Genomic DNA, 23,211 nt, shown 5'->3' with positions numbered 1-23,211 from the left:
TCAGCACCAAGTAATCCCCAAGCCCCAGCCAGGAGTCTTTCGGGGCCGTTCTGAGTACCTACCCAGAGGCAGGGACTTGTTTAGCCCCCGTAAAAGTTCCGGAACTCTGTCCCTCGGGGGTGGTTCCTGCGGTGGAGACACGCACCAACAGCCCCGGCCCCGTAAAATTACCCCGAAGTTCCTGCGGTGGAAACGGGCCTAATGCTCCGTAGAAGAAGAGGCAGGCACTGAGGAGGGGGTGTGGCACGTAAACAGTCACGCATGTGTGAGTGGCGTTGTGTGTACGGTATGCTGTATGTTGGCTGCTAACACGCAGCTTCCTAACTTGCTCGGGTGAAGTCCGTCATGTCGATAAAAGGAGGGGCGGTTCCAAAATAAGTTAAAATTGTCTATGAAATAAAACCCGTGGATATTACAGGCGGTTCGGAGCCAAGACTGGAGTTGAAGGAGCCGACTGAAACGCTCTGCGCCGAGGCCGAGTGTGGGAAGAGGGCCACTGATTAAGACTGACACCCCGCAGTTTTTTAAGGCAGAAAAAAAATACGGTTAAAAACGCTCTTTAACAGCTCAGACTGACCCCGGACCACGTCGTTGGTTCCGATGTGCAAGATCAGACGTTTAATGGAGTGTGGAAATGATTGCAGTAGGTCCGGGAGTTTATCTCTGATTTTTGTGACAGTGGCTCCTGGAAAACAGTGGGTGGTGGAATTAAAAAAGCGAATGTTCCTGGTTATGGAATCACCCACTATGGCAGTGGTTGGGGGGAACAGTGGCCGAGGACGAGGGGGCAAGCGCCGCTGCTCTGTGGGGACTGTTTGCGGAGTGTGCGGAGAGGTCACAACCCTAGCGGTGGCTGGGGGCTCACACGAGCCTTCACGGCATGGAAGACCGCCGGAGCGTCTCACCCTGAGAGCAGCCTCCTTCACGATCCTGCGCCTGGAGGAGGAGGTCGTGGACCTGAACGGGGGTCCCGAAACAGACCCCCCAACCCCTCGGGCTGCTGGCAGTGAATCAGTCGAAGGGCAAACGGGAGGAGAATGGACAGTTTGCAGCGGAGGAAATTCCTCAACAGGGAATTCCTCAACACTCAAGATGTTAAATCTGTTCTCCAGTTGGAGCTGGAGCTCAGGTGTGTGGCACACCCAGCACACACCTGATTAATCACTTAATCCAATAGTATAGGACAGGAAATACTCATGCCTACTTCCTTTCAGGAAGTAGTGGAGCTGGTGCACGGAATCAAAATTGTTTTTTGCACCAGGGTGTAAACATGTTTATTTTAGCTGTAAAGTTGGGCATTTTAACATGGGGGTGTACAAGGATTGACCAGCTTGTAGAACCAAATGGTCCATTAAAAAACTGCGATTTTTGTCACTTATGTGTGGGCAGAATTTTTCAGCCTCAGAAGGTTGTGACTTACTTCAAACATGGCTGAGTTGGAGAAGATATAAATGAATAAATAAATAAATTTAGATTGTGGATTAAAGAGGAACTCCACAATGTTTTTGTTTGTTGTTTCACTGCAAATGTTATTGTCACTGGAAAAATATTGTGATGCAGAAGTCCATTAGTAGCCACAAAGCTTTAATGAACATTTATCTAATAGCTTCAAAGATAGAGTGGCTGTATTTTCACTATGTTGTCATTTTTGTTATAAATATGTTGTTTTGAGATATTCTGGGAGGGTATTGCGGAGTTTTTTTTCAAAGGAGTGTTCACTGGCTTTATTACTGATGCTTCTTTAAAAAAAAAATGATATCGAAGATTCACCCCTTCCTCGCCTCTATAAGTTTGTGCAGTCCCTAATTTAGTTATGTCAGAATAGTGATGGTAAGCCTTGAGAAGCTTCTGGGCTTCAAAAGTAGCAGCACAGTGACATCTGGTGACTTGCAGAACTCACTGCAGTCCTAATGTGCTGATCACGAGGTTCAACTGCAAAACTTTTAGAGAATTAAAACATTTTCTGACGCAACAGCAACATGTGATACAAGCTCCGGCACAATGGACTGGAACAAAGACAGGAGGAATAAGTTTCCCAACGTCAGTGTGAACCGCCCAACTCTCAACAAAACAAATACACTCCCACCTTTCTAGGCGAGGAAATAGCACAGAAGACCAAACAGTTAAACCAGCTCGGTGCTTTACCCACACGTCTTGATCAAAATAAGATGAAAAAGTCACTTTTGTTTCTTCTCTTCTGTCATGTTTCATCTCCAGGTAAGATCACACTCTCAGAGAGCTCTTACTGTAACTTAGCCTAATAACTCACAGCAAGGAGTCCTAGCTTAGGAGTGATTTATGAAAATTCTTAGAGCAACTCTGAGCAAGGAGGGGCAGAAACTGTTACCTTAGTGAGGAGGTGTGGTTGACCCCGTTGCTAGATATGACGAGTTGTGTTGGGCAAAAAAAAAAGGCACTCGTGATAATGAGCGTAGAATGGCATACAGATATGCCTAATCATAGATTTAGTCTCCATGAAGAAATGGTGTGATTATGAACATCACTGTTGAATGCATTGTAAATCAAAATAGCCTACAAAATATTGGAAACACGGGCCAACCGAATCATTCACGTACTGATAGTTATTATATATTATATATTATATTATTATATACTATAACATTTATAGTGAATCTATTTGATATTAACGGGTGTGTGGGTGTGGGTGGGGGGTGGCTTAGCTTTAATCAATATCTGTGATCGCTGGCCAATCTATTTAAGTGGCAGGTTTGCGCAAAAATATTTAAGAGGGAATTTTGGCCCCGGTGTCATGGCGCAAGCCATGAGGCAGGCATGGGAGGACATAGCGCAGCAGATAAACGCCGCATTCCCTTTCTCAGGCCAATCTGGCACTCCTGGCATCATGTGTGGAGCCTGGCCATTTTGCAACAATGTTCAAAGTCATGTCAGCACTAAAAACAATGGGCATTGATGCTGTGGTGCTGCTTTCTGTTTATAAAAACGTCATCATTTTGAGATGATGCGGATGTTGGTCCCATCAATGAATGCTCTTTTTTGAGCCTGCAAGGGGTGGACATCCAGTGGAAATGAAATGAACTGTGTCATAATATAAGGCTGTAACTGTTTGTTGATCACTCTGTTGATGGAAGGCTGAGACAGACCCAAGTCATCACTGCTGCACTATTGCATTTTTCCAGTTGCCAAATACATACAGACAAATAGTACAGTGTAGAGATCACTTGCATTTCTGGCGTTTAAGCTGCGCTCGGTGGGGGATGTGAGAGCATTTCTAATGATTTCTAATGACCACAAATAATATCCCTGCAGGTTTAATCTGTAGCATTTCATTAACTCACTGTCATCCAGTGTTTTGGGAGGATTTGTCTGACCTCTTTGTGTTTCCACCATTTTCTCCTCTGCTTAAGAAAAGTCTCTTAAAAGTCCTCCTCCCTACTTCTAACAGTTTTTCATCGTTGGAGCTCTCTTAAGGGTTAAGATGCTCTTCGAATAACTTTTATCTTTACAAGGATCTAGTCTCAACATTAAGAGGAAATTCATATGAAAGGTTATAATTCTAAGGAGCAACTCGTAGTACTAGAAAGCTTTCCTTCTAGTGACGAACTTATAAGAAAATTCTTAGAATTGTAATGTTTGCTGAGAATTTCCCCTCAAAGTTAAGACTAAGTCCTGGTAAAGATAAAAGTTTTTCACAGAGCATCTTATACCTTAAAAGAGCTCCTAAAGGAGGAGGACTTTTAAGAGACTTAAGATTTACTAAAGCAGAGGAGAAAATGTTGGCAACAGATATAGGTTGGAGAAGTATTCGCCAAACACTGGATGACAGTGAGTAAATGAAATGCTACAGATTAGATTGTGCAGGGATAATACATGTGGTCGATCTCATTGGGGGTATGTACACATTTCCCTCCTAATGCTATAATGCCAGAAATAAAATGATCACAATACTAATCTATTTGGAAAACTGGAAAAACACAATAGTGCAGCAGTGATGACTTGGGTCTGTCTCAAGCTTCCATCAGCAGAGTGATCACACTAACAACAACAACACTTTAACAGTCAGCAGGTCATTTCATTTCCACTGGGCAGGCTCCCAAAAGGGCATGTCTGTGACAACTAATCACATCTGTCATAAGAACAGGGTCAACCATACCTCCACACCAAGGTAAAACTTTCTGTCCCTTGCTTGAGCTGCTGTGAGAACGTTTCCTAAATCACTCCTAAGCTAGGACTCCTTACTTAAAATTTTTAGGCAAAGAAGAGCTCTCTAGGAGTATTCTCAGAATGTTTGTGACTATGGCCCCTGTAGTTTAGTTTCACTTTTACTTCATATTGATAGGCTAAGTGATGTGTTTTGAAGTGATTTATATTTTTGATGACTGCGATGATAATGCTGCTTATGCTGATTGTATGAACCTTGTTTTTCTTCCAGTGAAACACACCCTTAAGTATTTCATTACTGCATCTTCTGGAGTCCCAAACTTCCCAGAGTTTGTGGGTGTTGGAGTGTTTGATGAAATTCTGGTGGGTTACTGTGACACCAACATCATGAAAGTTGAACCAAAACAGGACTGGATGAAAAAATTATTTGAAAATGATCCTCAGCACTTGGAGTGGCACAATGGAGAGTGTTTTGAGAATCTGCATAACTTCTTCAAAGCCACGATTTACGGTTTGAAACAGCGCTTCAACCAAACTGGAGGTGCAGTATATAGCTATGTATGTTATAGCCTATTGCACTTTTAACTGTTAACCATTTAACAGTAATTGTGACTTTTAAAGTGTGAAATAGAAATTGGATTCTATCTCACACAGGCTCTACTGGATTTTATGGGTAATACTACTACCCAATCCCAACCATGCTTTCACACATTCAAATCTAAATCAACATAGCTGGCAAATCGGGACGTGCCTATCTGAATATGTGCCGAACCCACAGTATATAAGGAGGTGACTCGCCGCTGTCAGTCATCCTTTTTCTCTTCAGCAAGTGAATTGCACACTGAGCAGTTTCCTCCATGTATGGAGTCACCACTTAAACCTCAGCACAGACAAAGCACAGAGCAGTGTTCAGCAATCACCTGCCTGCGTGGCCTGCTGCCCGAGTTTGGACACCAACAGTGGAGGGATCACGTAAGATGCTTCAATGTGACACTTTGCTGGCATGAGAGTGAGCAGGAGCTCCAGATCAATGGCATGAAGACCTCCTCTCCAACTGCCACACTCTCTGGTCACCCCCGCTGAGACAACGGCTTTGTCTGTAGATGATGACAACGCCTCATCATTGCCCAGTATATCAGTGTTCTGTGGGGGCCCAGTGCCAACATCTCTCTGCCGGGACCTCCCGCTGGTGATGACAATCTGCAGCAGTTTATTGAGGTGTCCTGGAAGCAGCCACTGAAATACGAGAGCCCTGGCAGTGAATATAATGGATTTTCTCAGGGTTCAGTGTTGCACGAGGAAGTTTAACCCGGCATGCTCCAGGTCACCGCTTAGCGTTGTGGTATGCAGAAATAACTCAAATGGTGGCGGCCCAGCTCTGGATCATCCCCCAGTTCTGGGGGGCTCTGTCTCAGGAAGGCGAGTTTGATAGGCACGTTGCCCACTCTAGATCAACCTCTACAGGCTTGGCTCCTGAGGCGGGCAGGCTGAGGAGGGCTGGATTGTCTGTGCAGGTTATGCAGACCATCCAGACAGTGTGAGTGGGGTCCTCAAGGGAAAAGTGGGTGGGATTCCAATACTGTTGCCAAGAAAGGAGGCTAGATCCCCTGGTGTGTGCAGTTGGTTCTACTCTTTCCTTTTCGCAGTGTTTGATGGATAGAGGGCTGTCACATGCCACTATTAAAGTGTACGCAGCGACCATCTTTTCCTGGCATGGTTTTGGCGACAGACCGGTCTTTGCCCACCCTCTCATGAAGCAGTTCTTGCAGGGAGGCAGGACGCAATGCCTGGTGATGCAAGCCTGCAGTGGAACCTGCCATTGGTGCTCAGGGCCTTGGCCTGTTGCTTACTGCTTTGTGGTGACTGCAGTGGGGCCTCTCTCAGACCAAATCCCTTTGTTCCCAAAAACATAAGGAGTTCATACAGTACAGTTATATGCTTTTTGTCCTCCAACCCATGAGGGGGACAGGAAAACAAAATTGCATTTGCTCTGCCCAATTCATGCATTGGCATGTCATGTTGAACGCACAGTCCCCATCAGACACACTAAACAGCTGTTTGTGTGCTTTGGGTATGGTGTCGCCGGTAAGGCCCTATCCAGGAAATGCCTTGTGAGATGGCTTTATAGGTGCATCTCCCAAGCCTACAGGTAGGCGGGCAGGGGCAATTCCACTGTGGTCCACGCACACTCCAAACATGATGTGGCAGTGTTGGCAGCCTTGTTCAGCAGAGCGTTGAAGACATACAGTATGTACAGTGATGGCAGCAGCGGGGTCTAGGCCCTCTCTGTTTATTCGTTTCAGCGTCTGTGCTCGCTGGAATAAAAGGGTTGGGTGTGTGTCAGCTGTGTTGTTCCTGACATCCATCTGGGCATGATACACCAACATGTGTCTGTGTTCCTTGATGACCCAGGAAACATGGTGTGCAGGGGGTCTCTTGCTTGTCTTTCGAACCCTGCAAAGTTAGGCCAGAGCTCCACCCAGTTCAGTTGATTGCCACCTGGGTTGGCTGGGGACCTCTACTTCTTTGCTGCGGCCTAGGTTATAAAGAAGTAGGTGACTAATCTTAAGCCAGTCAGGACAACTGTGGCTGGGTCGAAGTTATGTTGGGACAGGTGCCTTTATTCATCAAGCTCCACCCAGTGTACCTATAGCATCCACTAGACGGTGGAGCCTGTGTGAGACAGAACGAAAGATATGGTATTGTAACCCTAGTTGTGTTAGCATAGGCGGAGCCCTCTACCTAGGGGCCCTGTTATGCCTTTACCATTCGCTGAAAAGGGTGTAGGATGACTGACAGCGGTTCAGCCACCTCTTTATATACTGTGGGTTCTGCACGTATCTAGGTAAGCACATCCTTGGCCAAATAAGTTTATTCCGATCTCAGTGTGTGAAGGCAGGCTTGTGATTGGAGGAGTAGTACTATATATTATATAGTATTATATTAATAGAGTCCAGTAGAGGCGGCACGGAGGTGTCGTGGTTAGCATTGTCCCCTCACAGCAAGAGGGTTCCTGGTTCGATCCCGGGTGTGGGAGCCCTTCTGTGCGGAGTTTGCATGTTCTCCCCATGTCAGTGTGGGTTCACTCCGGGGGATAGGTTAATTGGTGACTCTAAATTGTCCGTAGGCGTGAATGGTTGTCTGTCTCTATGTGTCAGCCCTGCGATAGTCTGGCGACCTGTCCAGGGTGTACCCCGCCTCTTGCCCAGTGTCAGCTGGGATAGGCTCCAGCCCCTCCACGACCCTCAAGAGGATAAGCAGTTAGAAAATGGATGGATGGATAGGCTCTGCCTATGTTAATAGAACTAGGGTTACAATATTGTAACTTTTGTTTTATGACTTATATAAAGACAAAGTGCACTGATTATTTGTTCTTGAATAATGAGCACAACACAAGATTGGGAGAATAGCAGTGCATCACACAATATGTTTTCCACTGGAGATATCTTCTATGCATCATTTTTAATTACATTCTCTATTTCTGTCTCTCAGTCAATCACATTTTACAGAGGATGAGTGGCTGTGAGTGGGATGATGAGACTGGAGAGGTTAATGGTTTTATGCAGTTTGGATATAACGGAGACGACTACCTATCATTGGACCTGAAGACACTGACGTGGATTGCTCCAAAACCACAGGCTTTCATCACCAAGCTGAGATGGGATGCTGAGAAAACAACACTCAAATTCTATGAGATTTACCTCACTTACATGTGTCCTGAGTACCTGAGGATGTAGGTAGAATCAAATGACCTGATGCATTGTCATGAACACAGTGTTCATACAGCTTGTCCAGATTGAACTGTCATGTATTATCATCCCAATCAGCCTGACATTTTTTCTTTTTGACCATGTTCTGTGGCAGTAACATTTAATATAGTTGTCACATATCAGTAGAGACTAACAGTTTTGGGTTCTCTGATGTTACTATGCATAAAAGCTGAAACTAACAATAGCTAGTGCACAGTCAGCAAGAGTTAAGTAAGTTTAACTGCAGTGACAGGCTGTCTGTCAGTTTATCGGTTAGTCCTTCATCTTGGTCCAGACTGAAATACTTTTTATGTTGCTCCCTTTAAGGTTAGTCAGCGATTATTCTCCATCATATTTTTCAACTGATCTCTTCCTTTTTCTCTTATCTGGATTTCTCCCTATAGAATTTCATCATCTTTCTTTTCTCTAGTTTTCCTTTCATATTCACCCTCTTTCTCTCCCTCCATTTTTTCTGTCTGTCAAACTGAACAAATAATTGGACAGTATACAGACACTGCATAACATAGATAAACTATATATAAAAAACAAACTCCAAATGTATGTGCATTTGGGACTTCAAAGTTCAGTGTTTAGGGCCAGATAACAATTGTGACTGTTTGAGCTTTGGTTTGATTCTTCCAGTGCTCCACATAGGTAACATTTGTTAATTCAGTAATTTGGTTTACTCTGATTAGTGGTTGGAAGGCAGTGCTGGTCTCAGGTTGAACAGTAATGGGTGTTATTTGATCAGGGAGTACCATGGCCAGCTGACAGAAGGGACATTTTTTGGGTTTCAGTTTCTGGGTTTGCAGAACATGAAATCTCTTGGGGGCTTAATTTAAGATGTAACCAAGGTCTAAATGTTTTTAAAATGTAAATGGTCAGGCGGTAGCAAACTAAGTCTGCCCTGCATGCATCAGTGTTTTTCTGTGGATGTTTAATATTGACCCACAGAATTTTGCATGCAGGGTCTCTATTGGATGCTTGTCCCATCAAGTGTAATCTTGTCGGCTGAGTGGACCCCAAACTTTTCTACAATAAAGGGCCATTGGTTGGATTATACTGTCAAATATTTTAGTCATGTCTGATTTGTAAATTTTCTTCTCAGTGGCTTAAATGCTCGACATACCTTTTTGTTTCTCTCTTTTTCTCCAGAGCATCCCTCAGTGTCTCTCCTCCAGAAGTCTCCCTCCTCTCCAGTCAGCTGCCACGCTACAGGTTTCTACCCTGACAGAGCCATGATGTTCTGGAGGAAAGATGGAGAAGAGATTCATGAGGACGTGGACCATGGAGAGATCCTCCCCAACCATGATGGATCCTTCCAGATGAGTGTTGACCTGAACCTTTCATCAGTCCCACCTGAAGACTGGAGGAGGTACGACTGTGTGTTTCATCTCTCTGGTGTGAAGGACGACATCGTCACCAAACTGGACAAAGCAGTGATCAGGACCAACTGGGGCAAGACTTCTATCAGAGGTGATGGGAATTTTGAAAAAAAACGCCAAGTTGGATCATAACCACACAATATGCCGAAAAGCATTTGTTGTTAAATTCAAATGTGGATGATTTTTTTTTTTTTTAAAGATTATTTTTGGGCTTTTTGCCTTTAATGAACAGGACAGAGTGAAATGGGGTGAGAGAGAATGGGTTTTGACATGCAGCAAAGGGTTGCAAGCCAGAGTCAAACCTGCAACCGCTGCAGCTAGGCATCGCCTCTGTACATGGGGCACTGGCACTATCCACTACGCTACCGACGCCCCATGTGGATGAATTTTTATGTGCTTTTTCATTCAACACTCTTGACATTGGGAGTTGGATAAGCAGTAAATGGTGCTAATAATCTTTTGAGGTGCACTGCAAAGGAGGGCACAATGAAAATTTAGTTAGGGCTTTTGGTTTTGATGGTCCACCCAAAGATTCTTAGTGGCCCCATCTGGTCACCCTGATGGAAAATTTCTGGGGGTGCCACTGGTCAGCACTCAATGACAGTATAAAACAGTCAGTAAAACAGGTTTATAAACAAATGTGAATTCCCACTTCCATGAGAGGTCCTTGAGCATACAGTCATAAATGTGCACACTAAATGTAAAGCTGATTGGTCCATTAGTTCATGATTAGCTGCCGACAGACACATACACACGTACATGCACACACACTACCAAACGCATGATCACCTCCAGGCTTATGTCTGGCAGAGATTCTGCCAACATTCCTTTCTTGTCTCCTTTGCTGCCACAGTATTGCTTTTTTGCTGTGATATTTTTTTAGATTCTTCATAGGTGGTATGCAATCAGTCCATTTTGTGTGGTGGAAGAGTCAAAAGACACACCAAACACCCCCTTTAATGGGAACTCACATGGAACCTGAGAAAGAAAGCCAAGTCAAACAAAGACAGTTAATAACCACCTTCGTGGAATCTCTGATTGAGGTTATAGGCTTTGTCGAGCAAGCTAAGGCAAAGAAAGCCTGGCTCTGTCAAACTTGCTTTATAATATAGTAGTGGAGACAAATGAATATGAATGTTCTGTTGTGGTTCCAGTTGCTCCCTCAGAGGTTCCTGCTGGTCCTGTTGTTGGAGTTGTTGTAGGACTGCTGCTGTTGACACTCTGCATCACTGGACTCTTCATCTGGAGAAGGAACAATAATGGTAAGGACAAAATATGTTTTTACTCACCATGAAGCCAGCTGATATTCAGTAGCTTGACTGCCAGCTGAAGAATAAAGTATTAGCATTTAGCTTATGTACTGAGAGTAACTCTCTAACCTTTTAATCTGATATACCTGATATTCTAAATAATGTTTGATCTTACATGTTTGATGCTGTGATATCTCATCTATATTTCAGGATTTAGTCCTGCAAACTGTAAGTATTATGTCAGATTATCTGCGTTTCCCTCTCTCTCTTTGTTGAAATAAATACAGTCAATAGTTTTAAATTCAACTATACTGTCATTTCTTTCTTGTATAGCTTCAGACTCTTCTTCCTCTCAAACCTCTTCAGTTAAACATGCAGCTCTTATCTGATCACAGTGAGTACTTCATCATGTCAGCTACTCTGTGCAGACACTGTATGCAGAATCCCTCCTTTGTTGCTCCTCCTGAAACTAGCCACCACATACTGACATACTGATATATGATACTCTTTAATACTGTCTTAGGTAAAACTGTGAATCCTTTAAAGCATACAAAAACTGTTCACAAGCCTCTGATATTTATGTATTTACATATACATTTTAATTATATTTCTTACATTTCTCAGTCAGGTAATCCAATATAATTATTGGAATTGATGGGAACTAGGATTTTATCTTAATATTGATTGAATAATCTACATTTTCGTTCAAACATACTGCATATAATATGAGAGCAAATACTGTATAAATTAAAAACTAAACCCAGGTCCCATTGTATTTGTTTTTGTATGTCATTGTATTATCTCTTTACAGCTATGCAGTATAGATAAGAAGATGATACATAACTCCAACAAATGAACTGTGGCACAAATATTTTATTATATTTTGAATCATAACAAAACATAAACATAACAAAATATGTTTCATCAAACATTAATTACTATCGATATTACATGAAACTGGTCAAGTGTGGATTCATAGATCAAATTATTAGTAGTTTCAGGTTGTCAGTGGATACAGTGAAGAACGATTATCTAAGAAATGACAGAAACATTTTTATTGCATTTAATTTATCCTTTATTTAGCTACAAAATCTCTTCTTCCAGGAGTCCTGATCAAGATGGCAGCATAATCAGTATGAAGCGATCACTGCAGCAGCTAGCAGAGACCAAACACATGAAGAGAGAAACAAGAAAAGAGCACAACCATTATTCCAGTGGGATGTCTTCGGGTCTTCTGATATCAAATTTGTATCACTCAGTCATGTGATTTATTGTTTTTAGTGATGATTAGCAATCATTAAATATGTAAGGATGTACTTTATCTTATCTTAGAAAAAAAGTAAAAGTGATTTGTCTAAAAGATGATATATATCCTTCTTTTAAGTTACTTGATCTGTTTTTGACTAAATCTGTTCACTTCAGTTGGTGTTTGTGTCTACATTCTGTTTTAGAAAACTTACAACCAAGCTCAAACAACATGCTACCTCTCTTCCTAACTTTATAATTTAATTAAATTTTTTGATTGATGGCCTTTAACCTTTTGTCACAGATCTGGTACTGTATGAGAGTATATTGAATGTTGTGGAAATTATCTCCGGTCTGGGCATTTTTTATTTAAAAATTTTTGGTGAAATAAATTTGTCTTGTGGTGCTGCTACGTTTTCTTTTGTATTGCTGCTGTTTAATATCATTTCATGGAGGTGTCTGTTGTTCCCTTTCAAGTTGCAACTCAAACCCAATCTTGTTCAAAAATGGTCCCAATGAATAAATAAAATTCCCACCAAAAATTGTTTTCCAGGTTTTTTTCCTGCAAGTTCAAGTAAAATTAATCTCAACACTTTTATGCAGTGCCAGTTTATTGCTGTACCTGAAGGATGATCTATTAAAGACCCCAGTCCAGACACATACATTAAATGTGTTATCCTCAACTAAAATAAAACTGAACTGCCTTCAAATAATGTTTAATACCTACACTAACTTCATCTTCAGTCATGACTGCTAGATATTTCTAATTATTTCTATTATTTTATTTCTTTTTATATATTTTATAGGACACTAAACAACATTTTTCTGTAAATGTGCCAGTGTTAGCCAGCTGGCTAATTTTCAGCTGTCCTTTAGCAAGATGTTTTGAAATGAATAAAAGGATAAAATAAAATAAAAAATCACAGGACAAAGACAGCATAAAGACATAAGACAGCATTAAGTTGGCTGCATGGCAACGGGCAAGGACATAAAGCAAGTTAGCAGCAGGTTAGCCAGAAATAACAACAATGTTTCAATGAGCAATGTACTGTGTTGATTAGAATCATAACTGTTTGCATTGCTCCTTTTTGTCTTATAGTATAGTTATAAACATATTTTTTCATTATTGACTGGTGCTATTTGTATTATGACATTGCATATTAAATTCACTTAGGACTGTAAAGGATTTGGTTTAATGGCAATATTTGCCTTGGGGTGTCAGTAATAAAAATAAAAATAAAAAATATTATTATTTTGAAGTTCAGATCATGTCTGTCATAAGTAGATGTCATGTCCTCATGATGACACTGGAGTGAGGGAGGTAGGACCCTACAATACCAGAGTAGCGAAACACATTGGTCAAGCGGAAAGTTGGTCATGTGCCCTCTAGTGGCGGGATAGCGCGTTGCATATCCTACCAAGAACTGACTGAACTTCAGTATTGCTGCACTGCTGCCGACCAGGAATTCTTGTGCGTTTCCAAAGTCAAGCAAACCTAAAAGCATACTCTACCATAATCTACCGTAATAGGAGCACCGGTGACCCATTTACAGGTAAAAATTAACACATTGTGGTCATTAATTGCTGTGTCATGAATGCCTGCTGTTTTAATAATGACTTTTAAGTGGCTCCAACTCTCTCAATGGCTAACGTGTTAAGCAAGTTTGCGCGCTAAATTTAAAACAATTAAAATTAAAAAAAAAAGCGTTCATCTGCAAGCAGTTATAGTCAAGCCTACTACATTACAACATCAGCAACCCCATCAATGTAGCAAGGCCAATATCTTAGTTACTGAATGTTTCACTTATTGCAGCTTCATTGTTTATGTAGTAAGTTATGGTTTTCATTGGAGAAGGCCACTGAGATTATTACCTGTAAGGTAAGTGGCATATAACTGCAGATGTTATTATCTGTCTCATAAACTAGTAATACTTCAGGACGCTAGGAACAAACAGATTGTCATGTTCATTTCATTTATATAAATGCAGATATATTGCAATAAACCAAGTGAATATGGATTTTAAAAAGTGTATACTGTTAAAAAAAAAAAAAAAGGAATACGGAAACAGTTTCTCAAGCTGTTCATAAATTGAGTTGGTGGAGCCTATCGAACCTTGAACCTTTCAATTTGATGTGAATGCTCTGCTGACTAAGCTACGCAGGCACTTGTATGTACTGTAATGCATGTAACAGTATAATAGCACATCAGTATATTAATGTCTACCCATGCAGTTTGGCCAATAGCTCAATGTCAATGCATGTTTATTACTTATTAGATTCTGAAAAAAGTTGTCTACCATAATGTTACTCTGTACATTTTGAAATAAACAAATTATAAGCGTGACTTAATATGACCAAGACACCTAAAAGTAAGTCATGCCCCACCAGGCGCGTGAGGCTTAACTTCAGCATTCCACAGGAGTCAATGGACGTGTCGTCACTCTGGTATTGTAGGGTCCTAGAGGGAGGGTGATCGTTCAGCCTCTCACCTCCTCCTCCTCCTCTCTCTCTCTCTCTCTCTCTCTCTGTCGCATCCCAGGTGAGACGAGCTGAGCCGCCAGTGAGGGAAGGGAGGAGCCGGTGTAGACGAATGAAAGCACCCCACAGCCCAAAGAGACTCGACTCACCTGACTGAACTCACCTAACTAATGGATAAAAGAAACTTCTGACCAAAGCATGAGGACTTTGATGCTGCTGCCTATCTTGTGCCACTTTGCATTCTCAGGTAAGATCGAAATTTAAATCAGTCCTACTTTATGAAAACATTTTACAAGTAATCAAAAGACACAGGGTACTTTGGCCAATTTTTATTACTAACGCACACTGTTGCTGGCATGTCTTGGTGGCGCTCACCTTGCGAGCGGAACTGCCCTCTTCATTCACCATGATTTATGTTCGTGGTCGAGAGCGCGCCATAAAAGGACACTGAAACAGTAGGAGCACTTGTTACGTCTTTCTTGTATTGCAGTGGATTCAATGACCTGGTGAATGGTGAAAAGTAATAACACCACGTAGCTTTGGTTTATGGGACATTTCTGTTTATGTCCGATCTATGTCCTTGCTTCCTGTAACGTTTTGCCCTTTAAAGGTGCCCGCAGACACTGTCTCTGATTTTAAACTGTTACTCTATTAATCATATTATCTTAAAGTAAAACTAATAATTAAGATTGCAACTGCACATATTCTGATATGAAATAACTTCATTAATTAACTACCATTTATAACTCCTAATAGCCATAAGCAAAGGTGTTTTGCACCCATATCTTACTAAATGTTTTCCTTTTTGTTTTACATAGTGATGTAGAGGACAGAAGTTTAACCACTCTGTGTAAGTTCAGTTGCACCACCTGTTGGTGTAGTGTCTCATTTCTACAGCTATCAGTGATGTTGTCCTCTGCACTATTCAACATTTTAACTGTGAGTCTAAAATGATTCTTTGCACTCTCGGCTGTATGCAGTAAGTGTACATTAACTGATGAATGAATTTTGCACACAACATAAATAGGCCAAATAAAAAACATTAAAAGGCAAATAATGTCCAATTATAGCTGAATCTCTCTTAGCTGAATCATTAACATAAATGTTAAACAGACTAACATCAATTGAAAATAGGTGGTAGGCTCTGATAAACACACAGTATGCTACTTGCACAGCATCAGCAGATGGACAAAGACAGCAATTAGCCAGTTGAAGGAGGGTGAACATCTTGCAGCTGCCAAAGCCGGAGCTAAAATGAGAGTGACAAAATGAGTGTAAAAACAAATGACCCTAACCCAACAATATGTTCATCCCACAGTGAAACACTCCCTGAAGTATATGCTCACTTCCTCTCATGGAGTCAGAAGCATCCCAGAGTTTGTGGCTGTTGCGTTGGTTAACGAAGTTCAGATTGGTTACTGTGACAGCAACGGACTAATACCACAGGCCAAAACAGACTGGATTGATAAATTGAAAAGATTCCCAGCCACTTGGAGTGGTACACTGACCAGTGTTTAGGTAACCAGCACACTGTCACAAACACCATTGAGAGTTTGATGCATCGCTTAAACCAAACTGGAGGTATGTTCACTTTTCACTGATAAAATGTTTTTCATCTTTGTTGTAAAGATGCAAACAAGTATAGTCTCCATTTTGAATTATAGCACAGACATACATACAAACATGAGTGCCTGTTAAACCTGAGTGTGGCTAGTCTCACAGCACCTACCTAATTCCATGCCACCTGTCTAAGGTCCTAGTGGTAGCTATTTTCAGTAGCACCACCGGCTGGTGTAGGTGTAATGTTATGCAGGAATTTATGATCATGTTTTCTTTAACCAACATTATCTCAAATCAAGGATTATTTTAATGCACAACTCAGAGGGTAGCCTATGCACCTCAAGACTTGAAAGGGCCATTCTAGACAAAGACAAGGTGGAGAATCGAAAGACCACTCATGCTTAACTTGTGCTTAACTTAGATGATGCATGTTAGTGTCAATAACTTTCAGCCTCTGTTTCGGTCTGTCTGTCTGTCTGTCTGTCTCTCTCTCTCTCAGGTGTTCACATTTTCCAGAGGATGAGTGGCTGTGAGTGGGATGATGAAACTGGAGAGGTTAATGGTTTAATGCAGTGTGGTTATGATGGAGAAGACTTCCTAGCATTCGACTTGAAGACATTAACATGGATCGCTCCGAAACCACAGGCTGTCATCACCAAACTGAGATGGGATGCTGACAAAGCTAGACTAAAATTCTTCGAGAATGACCTCACTCAGATTTGCCCTGAGTTCCTAAGGAAGTATGTCGCCTTCGGCAAGAGCTCTCTGCTGAGAACAGGTAGAGTCACATGACCTGATGTAGTTCCAGGGACACAACAATGGTCATACTGCCTGGTCAGACTTAACTGCCATTGTACAGTATTATCAGTCCAATCAGTCTGGCATTACCTTTTGTTTGATCAGTTTCTGTGGCAGTAAGATGTGATATAGGTCTAACCAGTAGAGAGTAAAGAAAAGTTGTTACATGATATGAGTTTATCTTATCTATTGCTTCTTGAGTCAAGCTCAAGTTCTTTATTTCCTTACAACAATTACATAGAAGTAGTCATAATGAAATTCTTGGATCTCAGGCTCCGTCCAACAATTTTAATTCACTATGAATGCAAAACGGAAGTAAACATGAAACCAAAAATGTTTAACAAAAGACATAAATTAAGTAAATAAAATGGTGCAAGTTAAAAATTTCGTTCACTTCGGTACAGAAAGAAATATCTTCACACCTTTTTGATGGATTACCCAAGAATTTTGTGCAGATATTTGAAGTCCTCAAAGGATGAATTCTACTGACTCTGGTGGTCCCCTGACCTTTCCTGTAGCACCAATAACAGCTTAACATTATAAGTCCAGACTTAAAAAGCTCAACAACGATCAGATGGATTGCTATGAAATTAGGTGCACACATTTACGGTCCAAAGAGAAGAAATTATAAGAACTTTGAACCCCTGACTTTTCATCGACCAATATCAGGTCAAAAGATCTGTTCATCCATTGGTTAAGTTTATAACCAATTGAAGCTATGTAGCAAAATTTTGGGAGTAGGTCCATACCTTAACCATCTTACTTCCTGCATTAATACCCACCTCATCCTAATTCAGGTGGAATCTCTCAGCTACTGATCCCTTATAGCCCACTGCCACATCCTTGCAGCCTGTGCAGCCCTATCATGCATGCTGATCGCCGCTTCCCATGCAAGAACAGACCAATGCAACTGCACTGAAAATTGTGTCAAACAGAGGTGAGGGACACGAGCCACGTCCGATTCGAGTTGCAAATTTGAGGACTTGGGACTTGCTTAAGTAACGCTGATTAAAGACTCGACTTGACTTTGATTTAGCGTTTATGACTTGAGACTTGACTTGAGACAGATGGCTCGAACAGATTTGACTTTATTTATTTAATATTTGTATTTATCTAGGCATTGAGAAGTTACATCTTATTTTTATAATGTAATGATGCATATGTTGCAGTGGGGGAGGACCTGCCGGCTGATATTTGTGCTCATGCTACCACAGCTCTGTCCTTCTCAGAGGAATAGCAGTATGTACAGCGGCATCATGAGCTTCACATGTGGTTTTATTCAGTTCTATCTGTGTTATACATGTGAGTTAAGTTTTCAATAACTCATTAAATATTAAACGTGCTTTGTGACCCGCAGTTTTGCACACATAGGTTTCGATACAGCCACGGTGTAACTGTTCATGCCTGCTGTCCCAGCCCAAGTTCACTATCTGTGAGTGTGCATATGCATGCTTGCCATGCGCATCCGCGCCCCATGAGATAGTTTCCCCAGTGACTTTTTTTTTTGGCCTCCTATTCCTGCTCGGCTCGTGTTTGGGGATTTTAACAGTGTGTTATTATCTCACCTGTTCTCTGACAGCAGCAGGTATGTTATGTGAGGGAGGTCTTTCACTCTGACCAGAGGGCTCAGAGCAGTGGAGGAAGTACTTAAATCCTTTATTCTAGTAAAAGTAACTAATACCACCCTGTAAAAATATTCTGTTACAAGTCAAATTGCTGCAAAATTTAAATGTTACTGAAGTAAAAGTATGCAAGAATAATCAGGAAAATGTACTTGTCACTGTCAGCATGTTTGCATGCTGAGATTAGCATTTAGCTCAAAGCATTGCTGTACCTAAGTACAGCTTGAAGAGCTGCGAGCATGGCTGTAGCCTCCTAGCCTTGTTTTTATGTGTACTTACTTATTTATGTTGCTCTCATCAAGGCTGGCCAGCAACAACTACCAGTGCTACTGGTATGAACCGGCATTTACTCTCACTGTGAACTTCATGCATTGACCTGTCTTTAATTGCTTCTCTCTCTCTTTCTCACTGAATATTTTCATCTTTCTTTTTCCCTGTTTCTTTCCTTTCCTGTTAGTCTTTTCCTTTCTTTTTCTCTATCCCCTTTCCCTCTCTCATTCCATTCTCTCTATCCCTCTCTTTCCCACTTTCTCTCTTCTCTCTGCAGAGCATCCCTTAGTGTCTCTCCTCCAGAAGTCTCCCTCCTCTCCAGTCAGCTGCCACGCTACAGGTTTCTACCCTGACAGAGCCATGATGTTCTGGAGGAAAGACGGAGAGGAGAATCATGAGAATGTGGACCATGGAGAGATCCTCCCCAACCATGATGGATCCTTCCAGATGAGCAGTGACCTGAACAGTCCCACCTAAAGACTGGAGGAGGTACGACTGTGTGTTTCATCTTTCTGGTGTGAAGGACGACATCGTCACCAAACTGGACAAAGCGGTGATCAGGACCAACTGGGGTAAGACTGGTTTTAAAGGGTGCTGAATGGGACTGTATGAAGATAGAGAGCATAAAGAAAGCTTTACTGATTGAACTTATGCTGAGCTTCATTAAATAATTTAATAAAATCGATGCTAATTTCTATCTTCTCGTTTTTAATACACAAATGACAGGTTTGTGCTGCCTATTCACTCTTTACACAAGTCAGAATGAACAAGGCCAATGTTAAACCTATGAATCATATGCACACATACACATGGGGAAATAGAGCCCAGGTTGAAAAATACCGAAGTTGTCCTTTAAGGTTAACCGCCAAAATCTTTAATAATACTGTATTAATGCTGGGGTAGGCAGAGATCTGGAAAAGGCTAAGAAAAACAGAAATTTTAAAATGCACCCTCCTCCTGCACTTCTCCCCTCTCATTACTAAGCCCCTCCCCCACCCCAGACAACCACTGGCACATACACTTCACACAGCAACCCAGTGTTTCCATACATTGATTTAACTAATCATATTTCATTGTAGAGCTCTCTCTCTCTTAACCAGACCACAAATGAGACATCAATTAGGTAGCTAGCCACCCCACAGTCCCTCTGCCTCAGTCTCTGCTGCTGTGGACTGCTTCCCCAGGAGAAGAGCGTGCCGTGCAGCAGCTCCAGAGACAGAGTCTTGGTCGGTGGCTGTAGTGGCTCAAATTTGACCAGCGCAAATCCCCCAGCATTGCGTGTCACAGCGGGCTGGTAGCCAGCTGCAGTGCCACTTTTTAACTGTGTAGCAGCAGCAATGGGAAGTTTTGCTAATCCAGTGGGGAGTTGGGGCTGTTTGGTCCACTGGAGCAGGGGTTTACGCTGGCTGGATATGTGTAGCTGTGGTTGCTGACTGGGGGTCTGTCTCCGCAGCTACTGCCCACTCTCCTCCTGGAAAGGTGGTCTATAATGGAAGCCACAGCCGTGAGCCTTTAGCAGAGGGCTTGCAGAAAGCTAGAGCAGAAGGCTTTAGTTAGCAGAAGGCTCAAGTATCAGCAACATTGTCTCTCCATCTCTGAAACACTCTATCGATATCTCGTTCATTGTCAGACTCGCTTTTAGATTCTTTTTTTGATCAGTCCATCTTCCTCTTTTGGTTGCTTTGCAGTGCAGTTGTTGCCAATGCTGGAATAGCAACTTTCTTTACAGGATTCTCCAGCATCGAATCAGGCTTTTACCAAAGGGATAGGAAGTCTCTCTCTCTCTGAGATGACCTATGATTAGCCAAACTCTCCCATCACGGGCTAGATTTTCTAAAGCCTGAAAACAGAGCCAGAAGTGTAGTGTTCTCTCGGTCTACTTGAATTACAATATGCTTAAAAGTTATTATGATATTTTTGCCCAATGATGCTAAAATAAAACTGCCTACCTCAGTTTTAACTCAACTCTAAGTTACTCTTAGTTCACAGCAAAAAACCCACATTTATGTATGAATGAATTGTTGGATAGACGTTTTTCTGTTCTAACCTGCTTAATCTGTGCTGGTCTTAATGTTTTTTTTCTTTTTTTTTTGTATTCAACAGAGAAGCCTGGTAACATAACCACTGCTGTACTATTTGTTCTTACGGTTATCCCCATTTTTGCCATTGGATATGTCATTTACAAAAGGAGGAAAGGTGAGGGAGAAAAATGGAAAGATTACTTTCCTATTCAACTTTTTCAGTCTTTAATTTTAGTCGTTAAGTTGAAATTGAATCAAAACGAGCTTTACAGTTTGAAGCAACCAACAGCAACCGCTGTTGGGCTCAGAGCCTGTGAGTCATGATAACATGATTATACCATGATCAGTGTTACAAAAGTAGGGTGTTACAGTAATATAGCTTAGTAGTTTTAGTTTTTAGTAACTAAGTAATATAACATGCTACTAATAGGACTTTGGGTAATACTATTACATTTCCTGTGTCAGGTAACATGTTACAATCTGAAATTAAGTGTTCAGTGTGTTTCCATGAATATACCTACATCGTCAATGTGTCTGTCCTTGTCTTACTCACAATTGTCTCTCAGTTGCTGTTGTAGCTGAAAAGGAACTCACAGGCGGGTGTTCCAGCTGTGGCGTTTCATTTGCGCTTACCATAGTGTGGCCGACTCGTACACCAGTCTACTTGTGCTAACCTCAGCACTTGTCTATTATGTTTCATATGATTGGCCTACAATTTTTAATCTCAGTTGCACTGTATATCAGACTTTGATCCTTTGTCTACTTGGCCATCCCTGTGTTCAAAGCTATTCATTTATTTAGGAAAGGTGGAGGCTATTTAATTGTTCTATATCATCATACCATTGTTTACTTAAGCCAGAGTTTTCAGTACAAAGTGGTAACCACAGCATGTGAATGCATGAATGGGCCAGATCTGTGCTCCGGAGGAGAGCTTTTACTAGGCAATCCAGTATCACCTACCACTGGATTTATAATTGACTGCAATAAACTCTGGCTTCCATACTTTGATAAACTGCTATGAAAAATATCTACACTGTTCCATTTTATATCCATTTTATAATGCCTTGTTATTTTGGTGAAAGTAATGCAAAAGTAGTGGATGAATAAAGCATTACTCCACACAGATAGTAATAATGTACAGTACTTTATTAACTTTTAGATGAAAGTAAATAGTATATGTAATACATTACATTTTGAAAGTAATTTGCCTAACACAATGGTGTGGGAGAGAAGAGATAAGAAACATAAGGAATAAACAGAAGGGTGGAAAGGATTTATTTTTCAGTTTGCGTGAGCAAAGGAAGGGATAATATTCAGTGGGGATATGATGACGAGATATTCTGCCATTTCCAATTGTAACTGAAATGATTTGTCTTTTTTTCTGATTTCAGCCAAATGCCCCTCATCTCGTAAGTAAAACCTATTTTTTTTCTATTTTAGCTGATCTGAAGCACACTTTATGCTGTAGATTAAAAAAGGGTTCAGTTATTGTGCAGATAAACTTTTTCAAGATCATTTTCTTTCCTAACAGTTTGTTTCTGACCTTGCAGCTCCAGACAACAGCCATGAGCACTGTGAGAGACTGAATCCAGAGACTCAGTCAAAAAAGTAAACTTTGATATGTGTTACGATGTGTACAGAACTAAAAGAGACTGAAAGAGGAATCCTGCAACAAATGTGGAATGGTACTTGTGTGCTTTATATTTGAGAAGACAAAATGCAGTGTGTACAACAGGGGTGTTGTTTGCACAAAAATTTATAATCAGGATACCAGAGGATGCATTTTCAAAGCCCAACCAATACGCTTAATGAGTGATACAAAATATAGTGAAAAATAAAGGTGATGTCCAGTGTAACAAGTCTGTCTCACCATTAAGGATTTATGAGAAAAATCTGACAAACTGGACAATATAGAAGTTGCCCATGCGTGCAGGTGCAGGCACCTCTCTTGCGCATTTGGCATATAAAATACTGCAGCAGATTTTGCTCCACCTCCTGGCTCTGATGTCCGGTCAAACTTCTGCAGTGCCTGGCACATTTTTCAGGAGGTGTCTGGTGCCTTTCTGCAGCTCTCTGCGAGCCGAGTAAACCATCACTGAGGCTACTCGGAAGCTCTTCTTTCCGTAAAGCTTTTCCGCAGACATATTAGGCATTACTTTTTTTTGCCTGAAAGCTAACATTAACTGTAGTGCTGTTCCAATGAAGGCTGTGGTGTGATCATATCCTCTTCAGAAGCTTTGTAATTAAACACTGGCTGTCTTCTAAGAATATTTACCTATTTTTTCACGTGAAAGAAAGTTATTGTTGTTATCAATCTCCACTAGCTGTCCATGATGCTTCAGGTTGAGTCAGCTGACCAATCAGAGACTGTATTTCTTACTTTGTGGGCAATGTTGTAGTTAAAATTGTCCCAGCCATGTGATTGTTGCCTGTTAATTTTACGTTTTGTGTGTTATAATTATAAATAATAAATAATAATTATTTTTGTTCAAATGCCTGTATCCCTGCAAGGCATTACAATAAATTGTATTTCTTTGTCATTAAAAGATATAGATATTTAAATCCATATATGCATTTTTGGCCACAGCCACAAGGAGGTTCAGTGAGCCCGCCTGAACCAATGCAAACTGCGCCTGTCGATGTAGAAATGAGGCAGCATAATATCGGCGCTTTGCTTGCGAGAAAGGCTGCTT

At 41.3% G+C, this 23,211-nt stretch overlaps 1 protein-coding gene and 1 pseudogene across 2 annotated transcripts; both read left to right on the top strand.

Annotated features, from left to right (window-relative positions):
- Positions 1-2,049: 2,049 nt before the first annotated feature.
- On the top strand, positions 2,050-12,269 carry LOC126384557 (major histocompatibility complex class I-related gene protein-like). 2 transcript variants are annotated; one of them, XM_050035680.1, is made up of 8 exons: positions 2,062-2,217; positions 4,412-4,681; positions 7,633-7,873; positions 8,998-9,365; positions 10,429-10,536; positions 10,735-10,752; positions 10,858-10,918; positions 11,629-12,269. In XM_050035680.1, the coding sequence occupies exons 1-7, from the start codon at positions 2,169-2,171 to the stop codon at positions 10,911-10,913; spliced, it is 1,110 nt and encodes a 369-aa protein (XP_049891637.1). In that variant the 5' UTR covers positions 2,062-2,168; the 3' UTR covers positions 10,914-10,918; positions 11,629-12,269. The 2 variants fall into 2 exon arrangements, with proteins under 2 accessions (XP_049891636.1, XP_049891637.1); XM_050035679.1 differs by lacking the exon at positions 7,633-7,873 and having other exon boundaries at positions 2,050-2,217; positions 9,045-9,365; positions 11,629-12,268.
- Positions 12,270-14,378: 2,109 nt separating this feature from the next.
- On the top strand, positions 14,379-22,130 carry LOC126384248 (major histocompatibility complex class I-related gene protein-like; annotated as a pseudogene).
- Positions 22,131-23,211: the final 1,081 nt, after the last annotated feature.

This window comes from Epinephelus moara, chromosome 22 (genome assembly GCF_006386435.1).
Source record: "Epinephelus moara isolate mb chromosome 22, YSFRI_EMoa_1.0, whole genome shotgun sequence".
Classification (NCBI taxonomy): Eukaryota; Metazoa; Chordata; class Actinopteri; order Perciformes; family Serranidae; genus Epinephelus; species Epinephelus moara.
The sequence above is the reverse complement of the archived record's forward strand: the minus strand, read 5'-3'. Positions and strand labels throughout refer to the sequence as shown.